Source organism: Paramisgurnus dabryanus, chromosome 5, assembly GCF_030506205.2.
Source record: "Paramisgurnus dabryanus chromosome 5, PD_genome_1.1, whole genome shotgun sequence".
In the NCBI taxonomy this organism is placed as follows: domain Eukaryota; kingdom Metazoa; phylum Chordata; class Actinopteri; order Cypriniformes; family Cobitidae; genus Paramisgurnus; species Paramisgurnus dabryanus.
Window position 1 is genome coordinate 22,119,589 of NC_133341.1, and position 15,957 is coordinate 22,135,545.

Consider the following 15,957-nt stretch of genomic DNA (forward strand, 5'->3'; position numbering starts at 1 on the left):
AAATAAATAATTTTGCCAATCATTTTTAAATTTCCTTTTTTCTTTGTGCCACTGCCTCAACTTCTCTATTAATACCTGAGTTCGTAATATTCACTTTATAATTCCTTGCATTTAATTTCAACTGACATTTTTGTAATGTACAAACAAAACAAAATATGCTACATTTTAAATAATATTTAATTAGAAATATGAACATCAGCGTCAATGACGTTTATCATTTTTCCTTATCTCACGTGGCATGAAGGGACAATTTTAAGGTCATTGCGGGCCAACTTTGGCCGGAGGGCCCTAGTTTGGGCACCTCTGATTTAAACAAACACAGCCATTAATCTGGCTCAAATACACAAGAAAATATTTAAAATATCAAATATCTGTGAAAGTTTATTAATAAAAATGGGATAGTAATGCACATTAAACGGGCACGGGCAAATATTAAGTAAGTTTAAAGTTTACTTTTTTAAACTACTAAATAAAAAATAGTAAAGTTTAAAAATGTTATTCAATAAAAAGCTATAATATAGTTTTTTCCTGTGACAGGCTGTCACCCTGCAGAAACAGATGAGGCATGTGGAAATTAAATAAAAAAGAGAACTAAGACCCAAGTTCCTGCTATTTAGAGACGTGGCTAGTTATTTCCTGTGGGTGTTTCCTCCTTTAACCTTCATAAGAGCAGTAAACTTTTGCACACTTAAAGTCCTGTCTACCATCCATCACCTACAATGAATCTATTACCAACATTTTTACTAATGATCCTAACAGGTAAGGTCAATGCATTCATAAAACTAAATTTAAACCCTCATCTTAACCTTTAAAAAACAGCTTAACTTTTTTATGGCGTAATCTGGTGAAGGCCAAAAGGCAAATATTTTGTGGACGCATAGTCAGCAATTTAATCAGATTTTATACCAGGCAAATATCAATCTTCTTCACAGGACACAGCATGTCAGAATATGTTCAAAGCATCAGTTGCCCATATCCAAATGAATCTAAGAATGAATCTCGAACCAGAGTATGGTGCAAGAGAGATGTCCAGGATGAAAACTGCTGTACGGGGTTGGCATTTAGGTCAGGCATCGACAGTCTTGATAATGGTCAAATTCTTGTAAAGCAGGATGAAAAATCCTTCACTGTCTCTATGCTGGCACTGCCACAAGGAGAAGGAGTTTACTGGTGTGGGTTGATGGATACAGACAACACCATTGTTAAACTGGCAGAGAAATATTTTTCCAGTAAGTTGTTTTTCAGTAAGACTACCGTTGTTTCTTCAGTAAATTTTTTTTGAACTAAACAGTTCATTTGTTAGACTGTAAAAAAAGAACTAAACATTTTAAGGCAACCAATTTACTTTTTTAAAGTTTTTTTTAGTTCTTCAAATTTTTGTACAACCGAGAAATTAGAAAATGTCAAAATTTTTCAGTTTAAAATATCTACTTACACTGTAAAGAAATATGCAGCATTTTTGTCAAATAAACACATATGTTTTGTTACTTTAACTTAACAAAACAATTTAACAATTTTAAAGAGTTTTAATAAATTATGTAAACTTATCAAACTTAAAAAAACTTAAAATTGTAAGTTAAATTGACTTGCAAAACCAAGTTGTTGTATTTTTTTCTGTGTATACCAGTGTTAAAAATAGCAAGCTATTTTATAACAGTTTTAAAAATATTTATTTTTTAAAACATTTTATGAAAATGATCTTTTATCGTACGTTTTGCAGCTCCCCTAAACTATGTGTGGTCTATTCTCCGCTGGATTATGTTTCTTTTGATGTTTTTGATGTTTATCTCAACGTACATTTATATAAACAGTGAGTGTTGACACAAACTCTTTGCTTTCATGACATATTAATCAGAAACATTTTTAGTTTAGTTTAAGCACTTTTAAGGATTTATTGAATAATAATTTGCTAACCATGTATAATTTCTTTTTTTAATTTAGGAAAAAATGGAAATGCTAAGGTAGGATATTTTAATCATTTGGTTTATTGCACATAGGGACGGGGTTTAGACTAATTCAAGACTAGTTTAAGTAGTTTTTACAAGCAAACCTCACAAACCAAAACTCGTTTACATCTTGGGACTAAACAATGGCACTGATATACGTTAAGGTATGTCAGCACAAGGTGTTTTTAAATTAAGGCAACTTTTTAGTCTTGGACCATCATAAGCCCGTCTGGGAAACCACCCATAAAGTCTTCCTTGTTAACAGCTGGTAATACTAACAAAAAGCTTTTCTGCTAAACTAACATGTTTTAGCTGAAGATGAAATATTTTGGTGCAATTTTAACTGAAATGTTTTGGCAGAAAACAAATGAAGATACAACTTATGAAGATATTAGGATGCAGGTGAAGGAATAAAGAAGCTAGATTTTCTGAAGACGTAAGAAAACATGGTGAGCCTTCACCACGCCGTAGATCTAAATGTTTGTTGTCCTTAAATAATAAGCACAGTTCTGATTGTTGCTTTTCCTTGTAAATTGTGATTGTAAAGCTTTTGTTTTAAAGTGTTTTTTTAAACACTCTAAACAATTGCTCTCTCCTTAAAAAAAATACAGTTCTTGCACATGTACATTTTGGGAGTTAAATAATTATGCATCAGCTTAAGTAAACCCTACTGTATGTCTTATAAAAATGCAATGTTCACACTATTTAATAACACAACACAATGTGGATTTGAGAAATATAATAACCATTTAATCTTTTTTTTGTACATTGGTTGCATCAAAGACTTTCCGGAAGCTAGTGTTTGTCTTTGAAATAAAATGCCTATTTCTTTAATGTCTTTCCCCATTGTTTACTCTCATTATTAACACAAGAATACAACTAAAATACAGAGAAAAAAAAACAGAAACTGTCTCTATTTGAAAACAGAGTAAAATGTATAACTTATTCTATCTTTACAGTGAAATTATTTTTTTAACTATGTAATTTAAATCAAACATGTTTTATTTGACAAATAATTCATTAAATTATTTAAAAAGGGTAAATTACAACTTAATAGTTATTTTCATAACTGTAGTTATAGTCACCATCACTAAAAACCATTAAAAGAACGAAAACAGATGGAGTGCAAAAATGTTACATTTACAAACAAATAAAAATACAAGTAGGATCAAATTTGCATAATCACACAGCAGATTTTTTTTTCATTATACAAGAAACACATAAACAGATTATTGGCCTTTGAAGTTTAGCATTACATATTCAGCAAAGTCCTCTTGAAGGCATTTCCTGAATTTAAGAGAGTGATAATCATCATCTCATTATCTGTTGCCAAATCTACTCTCATATTCCGAGAAAATGTGTATATTTCAAGCATTTATCCACAAGATCTGCAAGTTTTTACCATTACATTTCTCATATGACACCGTCTGTGGAAACCTAGCTAGGATAATTTTTCCATCCTACATAATGTAATAAATATTATATGTGAAAATATAGCCTTGATATTATTTGTATTGACTGAGTTATTTCATATCAAAGACTAAAATCATAATGACTTTGATGCTAATCTAAATTTGATTTTAAAACCTTAGCATGGTTTTCACACACAGTGTCACAAATATATTTAGGGAAAACCAATAATCCTGCCATGAAATACAGTATAATTATATCAAACTCTAAACACACAAGTAAAACTACACAAAGCCAAGGTCTCAGAAAATCCATGGAGCATAAATACCACATTATAAACAAGGCAACAAAGCAATAAAAAGAAAAAAATGTTGTTTTGGAGTGGTAGTGCTTTACTTTGAAATGCATTCTTAAGACGACAAAAATGAAAACAAGCATGTAAACATCAATATAAAGGCTGTATAACATGCAACATGTAGCAGTTTGCATGGCTTTTCCATTTATTGCAGTTTAAGCCCAAAGAGTGAGGATCACCCCGTATGGAAGGTGGATTGGATGCTTGTGGCAAATGGAAAACCAGCGTGTAACATTTTAACAATTTGACAGTACTGTCAGTCAGATCACAGTCACGATTAGGCCGCCAAGAAAGGCATCTTCGTCTTGTTTCATGTTGTATTACAAGCTTGTGGTACCAGTGCACAAATGTTTTATCAGCAAAGAAATCTATTTACACTTGAGCATTAAAGTTCCTCATAGTCGCCCTCTTCTCTTTGCACTGGGCCTTCTTCACCAGCCAGAAAAGCTTCAAGATCGTCCGTTTTCTTGCTTCGTGGTTTTCTCTTTTTCTTTTCATCTCCGGTCCCTCCTGCCTCGTCTTTCTCTTTTTTCTTGTGTTTGTGTTTCTTCTTGCTGCTTTTATCCTCCTCCTAAAAATGAAACGTAAACCGAGTAAATAAACAAGACATTATGATAGTTTTAGTGAATAATTATAAATGAATAGAATTCACCTCTTTACTCTTCTTTTTCTTTTTCTTCTTTTCTTTAGAATGCTTGCTTTCTTTATCTGTGGGAAGAAAAACAGAACATTGTCTTATTTACACTTTTCAATAAGCTAAGAAACCAAACATTGTTGTTATGTATAAAAAACTTGCCATCTTGCTCCTCGCTGCTGTCTTTGCTTTTGATCGACTTTTCCTCGATACCTAGGCCAAAGAGGTCACCATCATTCTTGCTTTTGAAGGAGAGCACAGCAGGTTTCAGTGGCTCATGGATCTTAGCCGTGGTGATGTCATCATCGGACAGATCGGGAAGGTCTATAACTGGGAAAGAGTCCTTGAGCAAACAAAACATCGGGTTATTCAGACCCTCTATTTGTAAAATATTCACAATCTCCAAAGCATGAAAATAAAAAAAATCACCTTAGTCACTTTCGGCCTGACTTCTTCCTCGCTCTCGAAATCAGGGTCGTCCATGACAAAAGAAAGCAGCTGTTTGGCCACAGGTGCTTCTGGGTCTGTGTCAGAGGACTCGGCTTGAGCAGATATCTCTTTCTCTTTTACGAGCTGCGCTTGGGTGTCCGAGGCTGTTTGCTGTGGTTGAGTAGCATGCACTGGAGTAGGGCTGAGCATAGAAGTCTCTGTATTCTGACTGCTGATGTTGTCCTGTGCCTGGATCAAGGACTCTGTGTTTACAGCTTGCTGTTCGTCCTCCAGTGACAATGAATCCAAAGGGTCCCTGAGTGACCAATTAATTTTATTATTTACATTACAATCGTACTCTTATTAAGATATCTGTTAGATTATCTAGTTGCCAACAAAGTGCAGCCAAAGATCTTATCAGGCAATTTACCTGTAAAATGTAATTATAAAATGAAAATATCAAAATAAAATAATTAAACTATCATTTATATATCTTTATTAACCCTCAAACGGTCCTTGGGGTCTATATGACCCCAAATTACATTTCATTCAGTAAATAAAGGTTCCCTTCATCTCAGAGATCCAAAATTTTGTGACTTTTCCTAAAAACATTTTATTTTATTAATCTGTCCCTTGGGGTCAATAGTCCCTTTCAAATATACAGGCTTTAATGGTAATTTACTGGGAAATTGCAGTAAACAGGTCATGTGTGAACAGAACCTTTCCGGTAAATCAGTCCACCCATGTAGGGTGCATCCCTTTGCACCCTCCCCCCAATAGAAAATTCATTACATAAAAATCTCAAACTTAGAATTTAAATTAAACAAATATTATTAAATGATACAACTTTATTTGTCTAAGGTTTAAATACACAGGATTTATGATAAATTAATGCATTTTATAATATATAATAAAACTGGGACCCCTGGAACCTTTCCCCACCCCCCAATTAGAGAACCACATGATTAAGGGCAGGAATTCAAGCAGTGCTTACAGGTGTTTGTGGGGTTCAAAGTCCAGATCTTCATCCTGAGTTACAGTAGGTTTTGGCCCCTCCTCATCACTGGAAAGAGTGATATCCAAGTCTCTTTTGGATGCTCTGGGCTCAAGTTCTGCATCATCTGGGTCCAGATCATCCTGGAACCCGGCGACCATAGGATTTCCTTCTCTTCCTTCACCATCACTAAAATAAATGCAGTATTAAATGTAAAAGGCATATGTTGATTATAATACAATCCTAATGATATGATCAAACCGTTTCAATGATCTTGCCTGTCACTTTCTGCAACGCCTGTGGCAGAGGGCTGGTTGTTCATGCTTTGTCTCGTGTTAGAAGGCAGACCGTCCTCCAAAAAGCTTTTATCTAGTCCCTCATCCGGCACAAAATCGTCCACGCTCTGGACTGCAGGAGGAGCGGCTGAAGCTGCTGGATCTGGCTCTGTGAAAATCAAAGGAGAGATCACATGATCATCTTATGTGAAAGTGCAATATCTGTAGACAATTTAGACACGGCCACACTCACAAAGACTCCACTGATAAGAAAATAATTATTTTTATTCCAGTATTTAATATGTAGATTTTTATCGCCAGCTCCTGCTTGATACTCTTGTTCCTTCAAATGGGGTCTTAAAGTTAACAAACCCTCTCCATACTTCTGGAATGTACAAAGTCTTGTGATTTTCTATCGAACCACAATGCACCCTCATGATCTGCACGAGTCTTAATCCGCTCCATTTTCTCACATCTGTGCAGTCGAGCTGGAGGAAAACGCTTTCTAAAAGAGGGTTTGTGTGTGTGATAATTCCTCTCAAAGCTTAAGACTTCATAGTATGGGGTCAATAAGACATAAACATTTAAAGAGCTACATTTTTAAGACCTAACATTAGGCTTTTGTTGATTGTAAAACATACTTAATGTTTAATTCATAATTTCAAGAACATTACACATACTGTGGGATACACCTCACAGACAAAAAGAGATGCATCTTAAACCACACAGTATCAAAACTCACCCTGGGCGATTTCCAAAGGCTCCGGAGTGGAAGCTGAGCCGAAAAGCCTGGAAATTAAGCTGCGTTTCTGGGGTTGAGGAGCAGAAGCCTGGGCTGGAGCAGAGACCGCAGGGCTGGGGTGTGCGGGAGAAGGGGAGGGGGAACAAGCAGGCGCTTGGGTTGAGGAAAGAGGAGGAGGAGGAGGGGATGGAGAGGGTGATGAAGACTTTGCGGTCTGGGAGGGAATTTGGGGCTGCTGGGGGCTGCAAGGACTGGAGCTGCTGGTGGAGCATCCGCTTTGAGGTACGATAGGAGATTGCGAGCCGGAGGACGGGCTTTGTCCATTAGAAGGGCCAGGAGAGTTGTAGCCTTTACTGCGGGAGTCGTTCATTTCCAGAAAACTGCAGATTGAAACAGACACCTACTGTATCAAAAATAGTGAGCCAGTCGGCAGTTCACAAACTGTCAATGTTAATGCTAGATAATCAGTACAGATCTTATAATCTAAAACAGCCACTGGTGATGCCAACGATATGCACAATGTTAAAGGCTGTGGTGGTATCTGCATGGCATGTCACTGATATTTAAACCTGAATTTTAAGCAGATAGTAATGTGTTTTTGTTTCTTACATATCATAATTCTGGTCCTCTGTCTCCTGCTGGACTGTTAGCTCTTCTAGCGTGGCATCAATGTCCAACTGATTGGTCTCTAGTTGTCGTAACAGGGTCTCTCTCTGTGAAGGTTACATTGACACTTAATAAAAAAAAGGTTGACATGATTTCGCTTCACTGCAGCTGTAATGACTATAGCAATGAGAATAAACCAGCCTAAGTAGGGAATTAGAGGATGCTCATTTTTGCTGGGCACAAGAAAGCTTAAAGGGATAGTTCACCCAAAAATGAACATTTTGTCATCCTTTACCCATCTTCATGTTGTTTTAAACCTGTATGAGTTTCTTTATTCTGACAAAAACAAAATAAGATGTTTGGATAAATGAGGATACAAAATTTCTTCTTTCGTTTAAACATCATACGGGTGAGTAAACAATGACAGAATTTTCATTTTTGGGTGAACTAAAAAATTTATTAAAGAGCACCTATGGTCTGATTCACGATTTTACATTTCCTTTGGTGTGTAGGTGTGTATTAGTACATGTTAACGATATGCAAAAGGTACAAACCCCAAAGAAAACGATGACGCGAGTTATCGTTACCGATGTAAATCTCTTTTCTTGGACTACAACAAACACACAGATTGTAGGCAACAGTTTACTTCCTGGGCCTGTTGATGTGGACAAGACCAACATTATCATAATTCCTCACACTTCGGACTCACAGCCTGTAAGTTAACTCCTGTTAGGATTGTATTGTGACTGAATCTTTCAAACATGGTAAGAAGCGTCACATTTCCGGCTGACAAAAGAGGTATTCAGGCCAGTCACAACGTACAGAATTGCTGGCCAATCAGGGACAAAGCGTTTCAAGAAGAGAGGGATATATGGAGCTACAAAAAAATGTACGGTATGTGGAAAATAATGGTTTTTTTTAACCATAAACCATGCAAACACATTGTATTACACCAAATACACAAAATAATGTTGTTTTTAGCAGTGAAATAGGTGCCCTTTAACAAATCTAGAGAGGATATTAAAATGACCAATATTATTATAGGACCTATCTGACTTCCTATTTAAAGCACATTGAAGTAAGTGTCTAACCTTACAGTGATATTCAGACACTAGAGCATTAACACGCTCCCACCTGAAGCTGCAGGAATGGAATGTTGAAAAATCGGTGCAAATATTTCAAACCGAAGCCGTTCCTCATGGAAGATTCTGCGTAATGGATGTAAGAGGAGCCGAGCGGTCTACAAAATCATGGAGATTTCAAACATTATTGAAACAGAAAAGTAGAAGAACAAACTCATATGTAAATATTTTAACGCTAATTTTGAAACAGACAATAAGCAGAGAAAATTTATTATCTATACAGCCCTACAAAGGCAGTAACTTTTTAACTTTTTATTTTTTTTAAGTAAATATCAAGAAGAAAATAACTGACAACTAAAAGTCACTAAAATGTCATTTCTCACTAGTCTAGCGAGTTACAGCAACAATTGGCCAAAAATGAAAATTACCCCATGATTTACGCACCCTCAACCCATCCAAGTTACATATGCCCTTTATCAAGCAAACACATATTCGGATATTTTTGAAAATGTCCTAGCTCTTCTAATCTTTATTATGGATGAATATATGGCCCTAGCCTGGCTCCGCCCTCCTACGTGCTTCCGCTTAATTTTCATTTCGCTTCAGCAGTACGTCTGGGATTTCTCTATAGAGTTTCGTTTTCTTCTGCAAAAATCTGCAGGATCAATCAGCGAATAGATGGGGGTGGCTAAAAACGATGACGTTGAGGTCGTGCGTCAGTTTGAGTTGTAGTTCAGTAATGGCAGCGGAGAAAGACGTGAGAAAAGCTATTCGGTCCGTTGTTGCAAAACTGCCGAATATACAGAAGTAAAAGCCGGAGCAAGAACCAGGTTTGCTAAGTTTTGTTTGTCTGATTATTCTGACTTGTTGTTTCCGTCCGGATGATATACGTCACGACCACTCGTTAGCGATTTGCTTTGGCAGATCCTGAGTGACTCTGTGCAGATCCAATAGTTTTAAACTTCAACAATGGACCCTCCTTAACGGAAGTAACGCTTTGCAATGGAGCGTGGCCAGACTCTCTGTACAAATGAAATGAATGTACGAGAGTCTGGTTGGACCAGGCTAATATGGCCCAGCTTCTTCAAGTCAAAAAATGTGCATCCATTCGTTGCTAAAGTAATCCACACAGCTCCAGGGCATAAATAAAAGCATTCTGAGGGTAATCGATGCAATTTTGTAAGACAAATATGTATTTATAAAATGTACTAACTAACTAACTAGCTTATAACTAGCATATGACGAATTTGGAGGGTTGTTTTGCATTCATCATACATCACTACAAAAAGTGCGTACACTACTGAATGCAGAGGAGTCCAAGATGATGGCATTACTGGAAGCTAGTTATTTTTAGGGCTGTCAAAAGATTAATCATGATTAAATCGAATACAAAATAAAAGTTTGTTTTTGAATAATATATGTGTGTGCACTGTGTGTAAATATTTTGTATATATAAATACAAACACATGCACATATGTATTTAAGAGACATTTATATGAATATATATATATATATACATTTAATATTATATATACATGTTTAAAAATATACATAAATAACTTTATTAAATTTATACATGTATGTGTGTATTTATATATACACATAATAGTTACACACAATTCACACACAAATATATTATGCAAGCACAAACTTTTATTTTGTATGCGATTAATTGCTTGACAGCCCTAGTTATTTTCGTTTGTAAAGTTTTAAATATGGATATTTATCTAAATCGCATCGATTACCCTTTAGCAAAGGATGGAAGCACATTCTTTGGACTTGAAAAAGCTGGACCCCATATTCATCCTTTATAAAGCACAAAAATCTATAAAAAAAGATATAAAAAATCTGAATATGTGTTCGTAAGATAAAGGATGGACATATGAAACTCAGATGGCTTAAGGGTGAGTAAAATCATTTTTGGCCAAACTATCCCTTTTAGGTCTTTGCTTTTGTAGGGCAGAATAGCAAGGGAATTTTCTGTCAAGAAATGGTTTTCCACATTGGCTATTCTTTTTACTACATTAATGTGCATTTTCAAGTGAAAAAGGAGAAGAAGTTAATTTATTTAATTGGGATTAATTAGAATAGAATTGAACCTGTTGAGGCCTGCAATGAAGTCACGGATATCATCAGGCAACACGACTCGGTGTTCTCCCATGTCTCGGTAATTACCAAGCACACAAACTGGCACATGGTTGGGAACCTTAGGCAGTTCCCGCAGAATGTAATTATAAGTCCTAGAGATGCATAAAAGACATACATGTTGTTTTCCAAATAACAGCAGTAAACAAGCATACTATGTGCTACATATGTGACTCTAGACACAAAACCAGTTATAAGAAGCATGGGTATATTTGAAGCAATAGCCAACTATACACTGTATTGGTCAAAAGTATCAATTTTTATTTTATGCAAAAAATCATTAGAATATAAAGGATTATGTTCCATAAATATATTTTGTACATTTCTTACCCTAAATATATATAAAAATATATATATAAAAAAACATTATAAGTGATTTTCACCTTTTTTTTAGAATATTTCATTAATGTAACCTAAAACCACTAATTCATAACAAGCGAAGTTTTTTATGGAGTGGTAGTCGCTGAAGATGCGGTAAAGGTGTCTTTGTTTACTTACCACTGTTTGGTTATGTCAAACATCATAATAACACCATTGCAGTTCTTATACACGTCTAGAAACTCTGCATCCAAAGCCAGTTCACTTTCTGTCTGCTACAGGCACACAAACATTTAAAGGTAAACTCATGAACATTTATTCAGGCCCTCAAATAATTAAATAAACTCAACAGAATAACTGAATTACCTCTTGAGGTTCATTCTCCAATTTTAGGGTTTCACCTCTCTTTTTCCCCTTGCCTACAAAATGGCACAACCAGGATATTTAACATTAAGTACAGCAAGTAATAAATACAAATTTAACTTCAAGATTGGCTTGGAGGAACTTGATGCTATTAACAGGTTTCTCTAACATCAAGAATATAGATTGAAGTGCATGCACGCTTGTGGCTTTCCTTTCAAACAGGAACTGGTTTAAGTGATATCAGCTGAGGTTCTGCAGTGCGTTCACATCAAAATATATCAAGCCATCAGACTTTCTTTATCAGCAGTACAGGCTAGATACAGTAGACGTGCACGTTCCACCAAACAGCTGGTCAACACAAAATGTCTGCACTCGGATAATATAACAAACATGCAATTGACACCAAGCACAAGCATGTGACAGCCTAATGTCTACAATCTATGGAGTTTCTCACCTACACCTTCAGGAAGTGGGATTTTTTGGCCTGGTTGGATAGCAGGTAAGAAAAAAATATTATTATAACAATTTAATATAAATGACTGGGGAATAAGGTAGGTGAAATGGCTTTATGTTTTCTACACTAGAATAAGATGAAGGATATATATGTAAACATAGCATGCTGTACCTGCTTTCTTAAGTAAAAAGGCATTAAAAAACACAGAAAGACTTATAATACACATATGGGTGGTTAAATAATTGCAGGTACATGTGGTGTCCAAAGCCATTATTTTATTTAGATTTTTTTATTATTTTAATAATTTGATACTCATTGTCATGGATTACAAGAAGTTACGGGGGCCACAATATACAATATAATATTTTTTGGTAAAATATATTCTGTTACCAATGTAGAGTAATAGTGTTGAAAGTTTGTAACAGAACTGGCAGTATCTTGTGGCGTACATACCAAATAGAAATTCAACGCAAGTAGATTTCATACCCACACTTGCGGTCTTGGCCAATTGAGATCACACTTAATGCACGCACACTAAACCTACTCTTAAGCGGTATTCAAGGCTAAGCGTATCCCATCATGTTCTGGATGTAAATCGTGAGACTTTTCCCCAAACCTCGCGAGATTTTGCAGAAACTTTTAATTGTAAGTTAATAAATTATATGACATATTATGTTGGTAATAAAATGAAAAGTGTTGCACATTTCATTGGTGTCAGCATGTATTTTGTAAAATATCTGCAACTGCTTTTATCACATAATTAGAAACAACATTAATAGTGTAGTTTATTCAGGGACTACTGAATAAACAATAAACTTTAATAAAGCTGCATGCACAAAATGAGAATACATATGAGAATACAGGTGCAAAAAATTCTGCTTCTGAAAGTTTCAGGTAAGTAGATAATAATCTTTAAATGTTTGTTTATTTGTTTATGTGTTCATTTTATTTAAAGAAAAAAATTAAAATATATATTTTAAGCAGCCTAAAAAAAAAGTAATAAATTTTGGAGCAAATTGCTGGCACTTCCTGGATTGACATTTTTACACTTGCTAATGCTGCATTCACACCAGCCGCGGTAGAGGTGTCAAGCACGAGTGATTTCAATATTAATTCAATGTGAAGACGGCGTTAAGCGTGGCTCAGTAGATGCGATTCCGCCTCATTCGCGCGGCAAGTTCGCACAGGAGCTTGCTCTAGTAGTGACATGATTACAGGAAGCGAGCGGAGTCGCAGAAGCCCTTCCCATGACGCTAATTTTCGCGTGAATGTCTCGATGACTAAAACTTCATGCACGGCTTTCACGCGCGAATGAAGCGAGTAAACTCAAAATGTTAAAGCGGCAAACTAGACGCGGTAGATGCAAATTTGACGCCTCAAACCCGGCTGGTGTGAACCCATGGTAAGTGTGCCCCATCGGGTAAATCATTTTAACATTCACGTTTGGGATCTTCACGCCCACTAGGACACTTGGGCAAAATACAGGAAATATGCCATGTAAGTAGTCAAGTGCAAAGACAGCAAGTGTGGTTATTTAGACACAGCCATATTCAATACAAAGACGCAAATAAATTCAAACGGGGCGATTCGAATGATGTGAATTGGGCGGCACAATTGCTGCACACATGCGCTATTCACTTCCAACGGGTCTTCTGTGCAAATTGAAAAAATTCAACTCAAGCTAAAAATGAGCCTGACCCAACGAGTACCAAATTATTAAGATAAGTACAATTTAACCATTTCAAAAAAGCAAAAAAAAAAAAAGATTTTGGGACACCAAATCTACCTGCAATTACGTTAATTTTAAAAATGTAACAGTAAAGTAAATGAAGTTCACCTGATATGGAATGTATGAAAAACCTATGGAAATTGATTAATGTGAACTAACCTTTATCTACCACGTCCCACACCTCCACCTTCACCACATCATCAGTAGCTGAGGAGAAAAAAATGAAATACTGCAGTTCTGGGAAAACAGAGGTAACTATGCTTTGTGACAACTAATAAATAGATTTTAGCCATAATACATGAACAGTACAATGTACTCTACTACAGTACCAAATTTTACAGTTAATAAAGTTTCAATGTTATGAAAAATATAATAATACAAAAGTGCAGAATATGGCAGGTAAATAAGTATGCTTTTAAACATGAGCTCAGCAGTGTTTTGCAACCAGTTAGATACAAGTATGGCCAAGCCTGCTATCAAATTCAACCTATTATTACAGTGAACATGTCACATCATGTGATGATGTTGAGGTCGGAGAACTTTTGACGGATGGATGAACAGGAAAACACAAACACTTAGTCTAGAAACCTCTATGCCTCTAATGTTACACACTATTTAAGCTATTAATCTACATGTCTTATCTATTCATCCTCCGTCTGATTCAGTACAGTAGCAGCTCATAGACTGTCTGTTTAACTTGATGTAAACCTATTTTGACATAAGAAGCATAAATAAAACAAAAAGCATTAGATAACAAAGTCACACGTGAATTTCTATTGGAAAGTGCAATCTATCTGATTTCTAAGAAATAACTTTACTTTTGTAATTCCAGTGGATACTAGTGACCTGGATCTCCTGAGTGGGAATGTACTCTTCCTGAAACTTCTTGCCCTGAAGCCGATGCCACAGGGTGCTCTTTCCTGTGTTTCTATCCCCTCTGATGACTATTTTCACTGTAGTGCAGACAGAAAGTACACATAACATGTTAGAACATGTATTAAACTTATCTCTAGCACACAGCGCCCAGAGGCTTCAAAAACAATTCAATACAGATATGATTTATGATTTTCAATTTGTGACTGTTTTTCTTGACACATGAAAGAGAAAAGAATGAAATGCAATAATATAGATAAGATTATGCATTCACATAAGATAATGCATGTGACTTACTGTTGTATTGAACCCCTTTGGCGAATCGTCTCTGCAGACTCTGATTCATGGACTGTAGGCCAGCAGGGATGATCTTGTCCTTCACCTGACCAGCTGGCTCAGAGCCAACCAACTTCTTTAGAGCGGAAAACATCTTGACTTTGCCTCTAAATGTGTTATTTATATTATGGAATCAAATTGGCTTCTATGGTGTCCTTAGTTCCTCTGTCTGTGGGTGGACAGTTTTCTCGCAATCCACATGAATCATTTTAACATTGCTTTTAAAGGGAAGTAAAATCTCCTTTTGCATAGCACAACATCGCAAACGTTTCTGGATATATTCAGATCTTCATCTCTGGATCTTTTGCACTTTCATTCAAGTGCACATCGGCTTCTGCAGGCACATCATATAGAGAAAATCAGATTGCAATGCATGAGGTCAGTAAGCACAGCTGCAGCTTTGATGTTGCTATTATTACTCTATAATAAGACCACTCTGCTAGAAGTTAACACGTTGCAATGAGCTGCAGTAATTACAATTTGCAGGGATGTTTGTCAGTTGTGAGACACCTAGATTTTTGCAGCCTAGGTAGGCAGCTCACTAGGTTTTGAGTCACAACCTGACACTGCAATTTCTATCATTTAGAAATAAGCCATCTTAATATGTTCATCAATTTGATTTAATATCTATTAAAACTGCTTTTAGAAAGATTTTTGTAGATATATTTTTTGCTTAACCGCACTAATGTCGATACATAGGTTTTTGACAGATACGTACTAGCTTGCTAACGCGGAACTGGCAAACTGCACGTTTAACGGATTTATGATGCTCGTGTACTTACAGTGTTTCTGTAGTGTATACTAGACAAACTGAACGATTACATCCAGCTTCTCATCTTATATATCTGCCACACAGAGCAGTACGTTCATACTTGACCCTATGCAGCCTTCACAGGTCATGAATAATGAAATTATGGTAGCGCTACGCTGTTGTATATGTGTGAAGCGCGCTGTGACTGTGCACACACGGTCCGTTAAATTTCAAAATAAAAGTCATTAACACTTGCCTTTGAAACGCACCTAAACGCACCTATCAATCAGTTATTCATGAAACCTGAACAATATAAAACTAAAATATATACCAAAGATTTTTAAAATTATAATACTTTCAATAAATTATTCATTCATTCATACACTAATTAATTTAACCATTGCTCATTATGTGAATGCATTGTGCTTGTAATTGTAATAAAAAATATTACAAAACAAAGTTCGTGCAATGTTTTCTTGTTTTTGATTTTCAAATGAAATAACTGACATGAGATT

The 15,957-nt window shown here is 35.7% G+C and overlaps 2 protein-coding genes across 5 annotated transcripts; one reads left to right on the forward strand and one right to left on the reverse strand.

Moving 5' to 3' along the window:
- Positions 1-628: 628 nt before the first annotated feature.
- On the forward strand, positions 629-2,780 carry LOC135732355 (uncharacterized). The gene is made up of 5 exons (XM_065250321.1): positions 629-759; positions 933-1,229; positions 1,721-1,810; positions 1,942-1,961; positions 2,307-2,780. Exons 1-5 carry the CDS (start codon positions 720-722, stop codon positions 2,358-2,360), a joined length of 501 nt encoding a protein of 166 aa, XP_065106393.1. The 5' UTR covers positions 629-719; the 3' UTR covers positions 2,361-2,780.
- Positions 2,671-15,705, reverse strand: rabl6b (RAB, member RAS oncogene family-like 6b). Of its 4 annotated transcripts, none has more exons than XM_065250314.2 (17): positions 15,474-15,705; positions 14,653-15,025; positions 14,301-14,435; positions 13,642-13,689; positions 11,754-11,783; positions 11,303-11,355; positions 11,117-11,208; positions 10,573-10,713; positions 8,526-8,631; positions 7,395-7,498; positions 6,786-7,165; positions 6,047-6,212; positions 5,769-5,957; positions 4,775-5,090; positions 4,508-4,688; positions 4,364-4,419; positions 2,671-4,282 (listed from the first exon to the last, which is right to left on the reverse strand). In XM_065250314.2, exons 2-17 carry the CDS (start codon positions 14,783-14,785, stop codon positions 4,097-4,099), a joined length of 2,316 nt encoding a protein of 771 aa, XP_065106386.1. In that variant the 5' UTR covers positions 14,786-15,025; positions 15,474-15,705; the 3' UTR covers positions 2,671-4,096. The 4 variants fall into 4 exon arrangements, with proteins under 4 accessions (XP_065106386.1, XP_065106384.1, XP_065106388.1 ...); XM_065250312.2 differs by having other exon boundaries at positions 11,117-11,211; positions 15,474-15,703; XM_065250316.2 differs by lacking the exon at positions 11,754-11,783 and having other exon boundaries at positions 15,474-15,704.
- Positions 15,706-15,957: the final 252 nt, after the last annotated feature.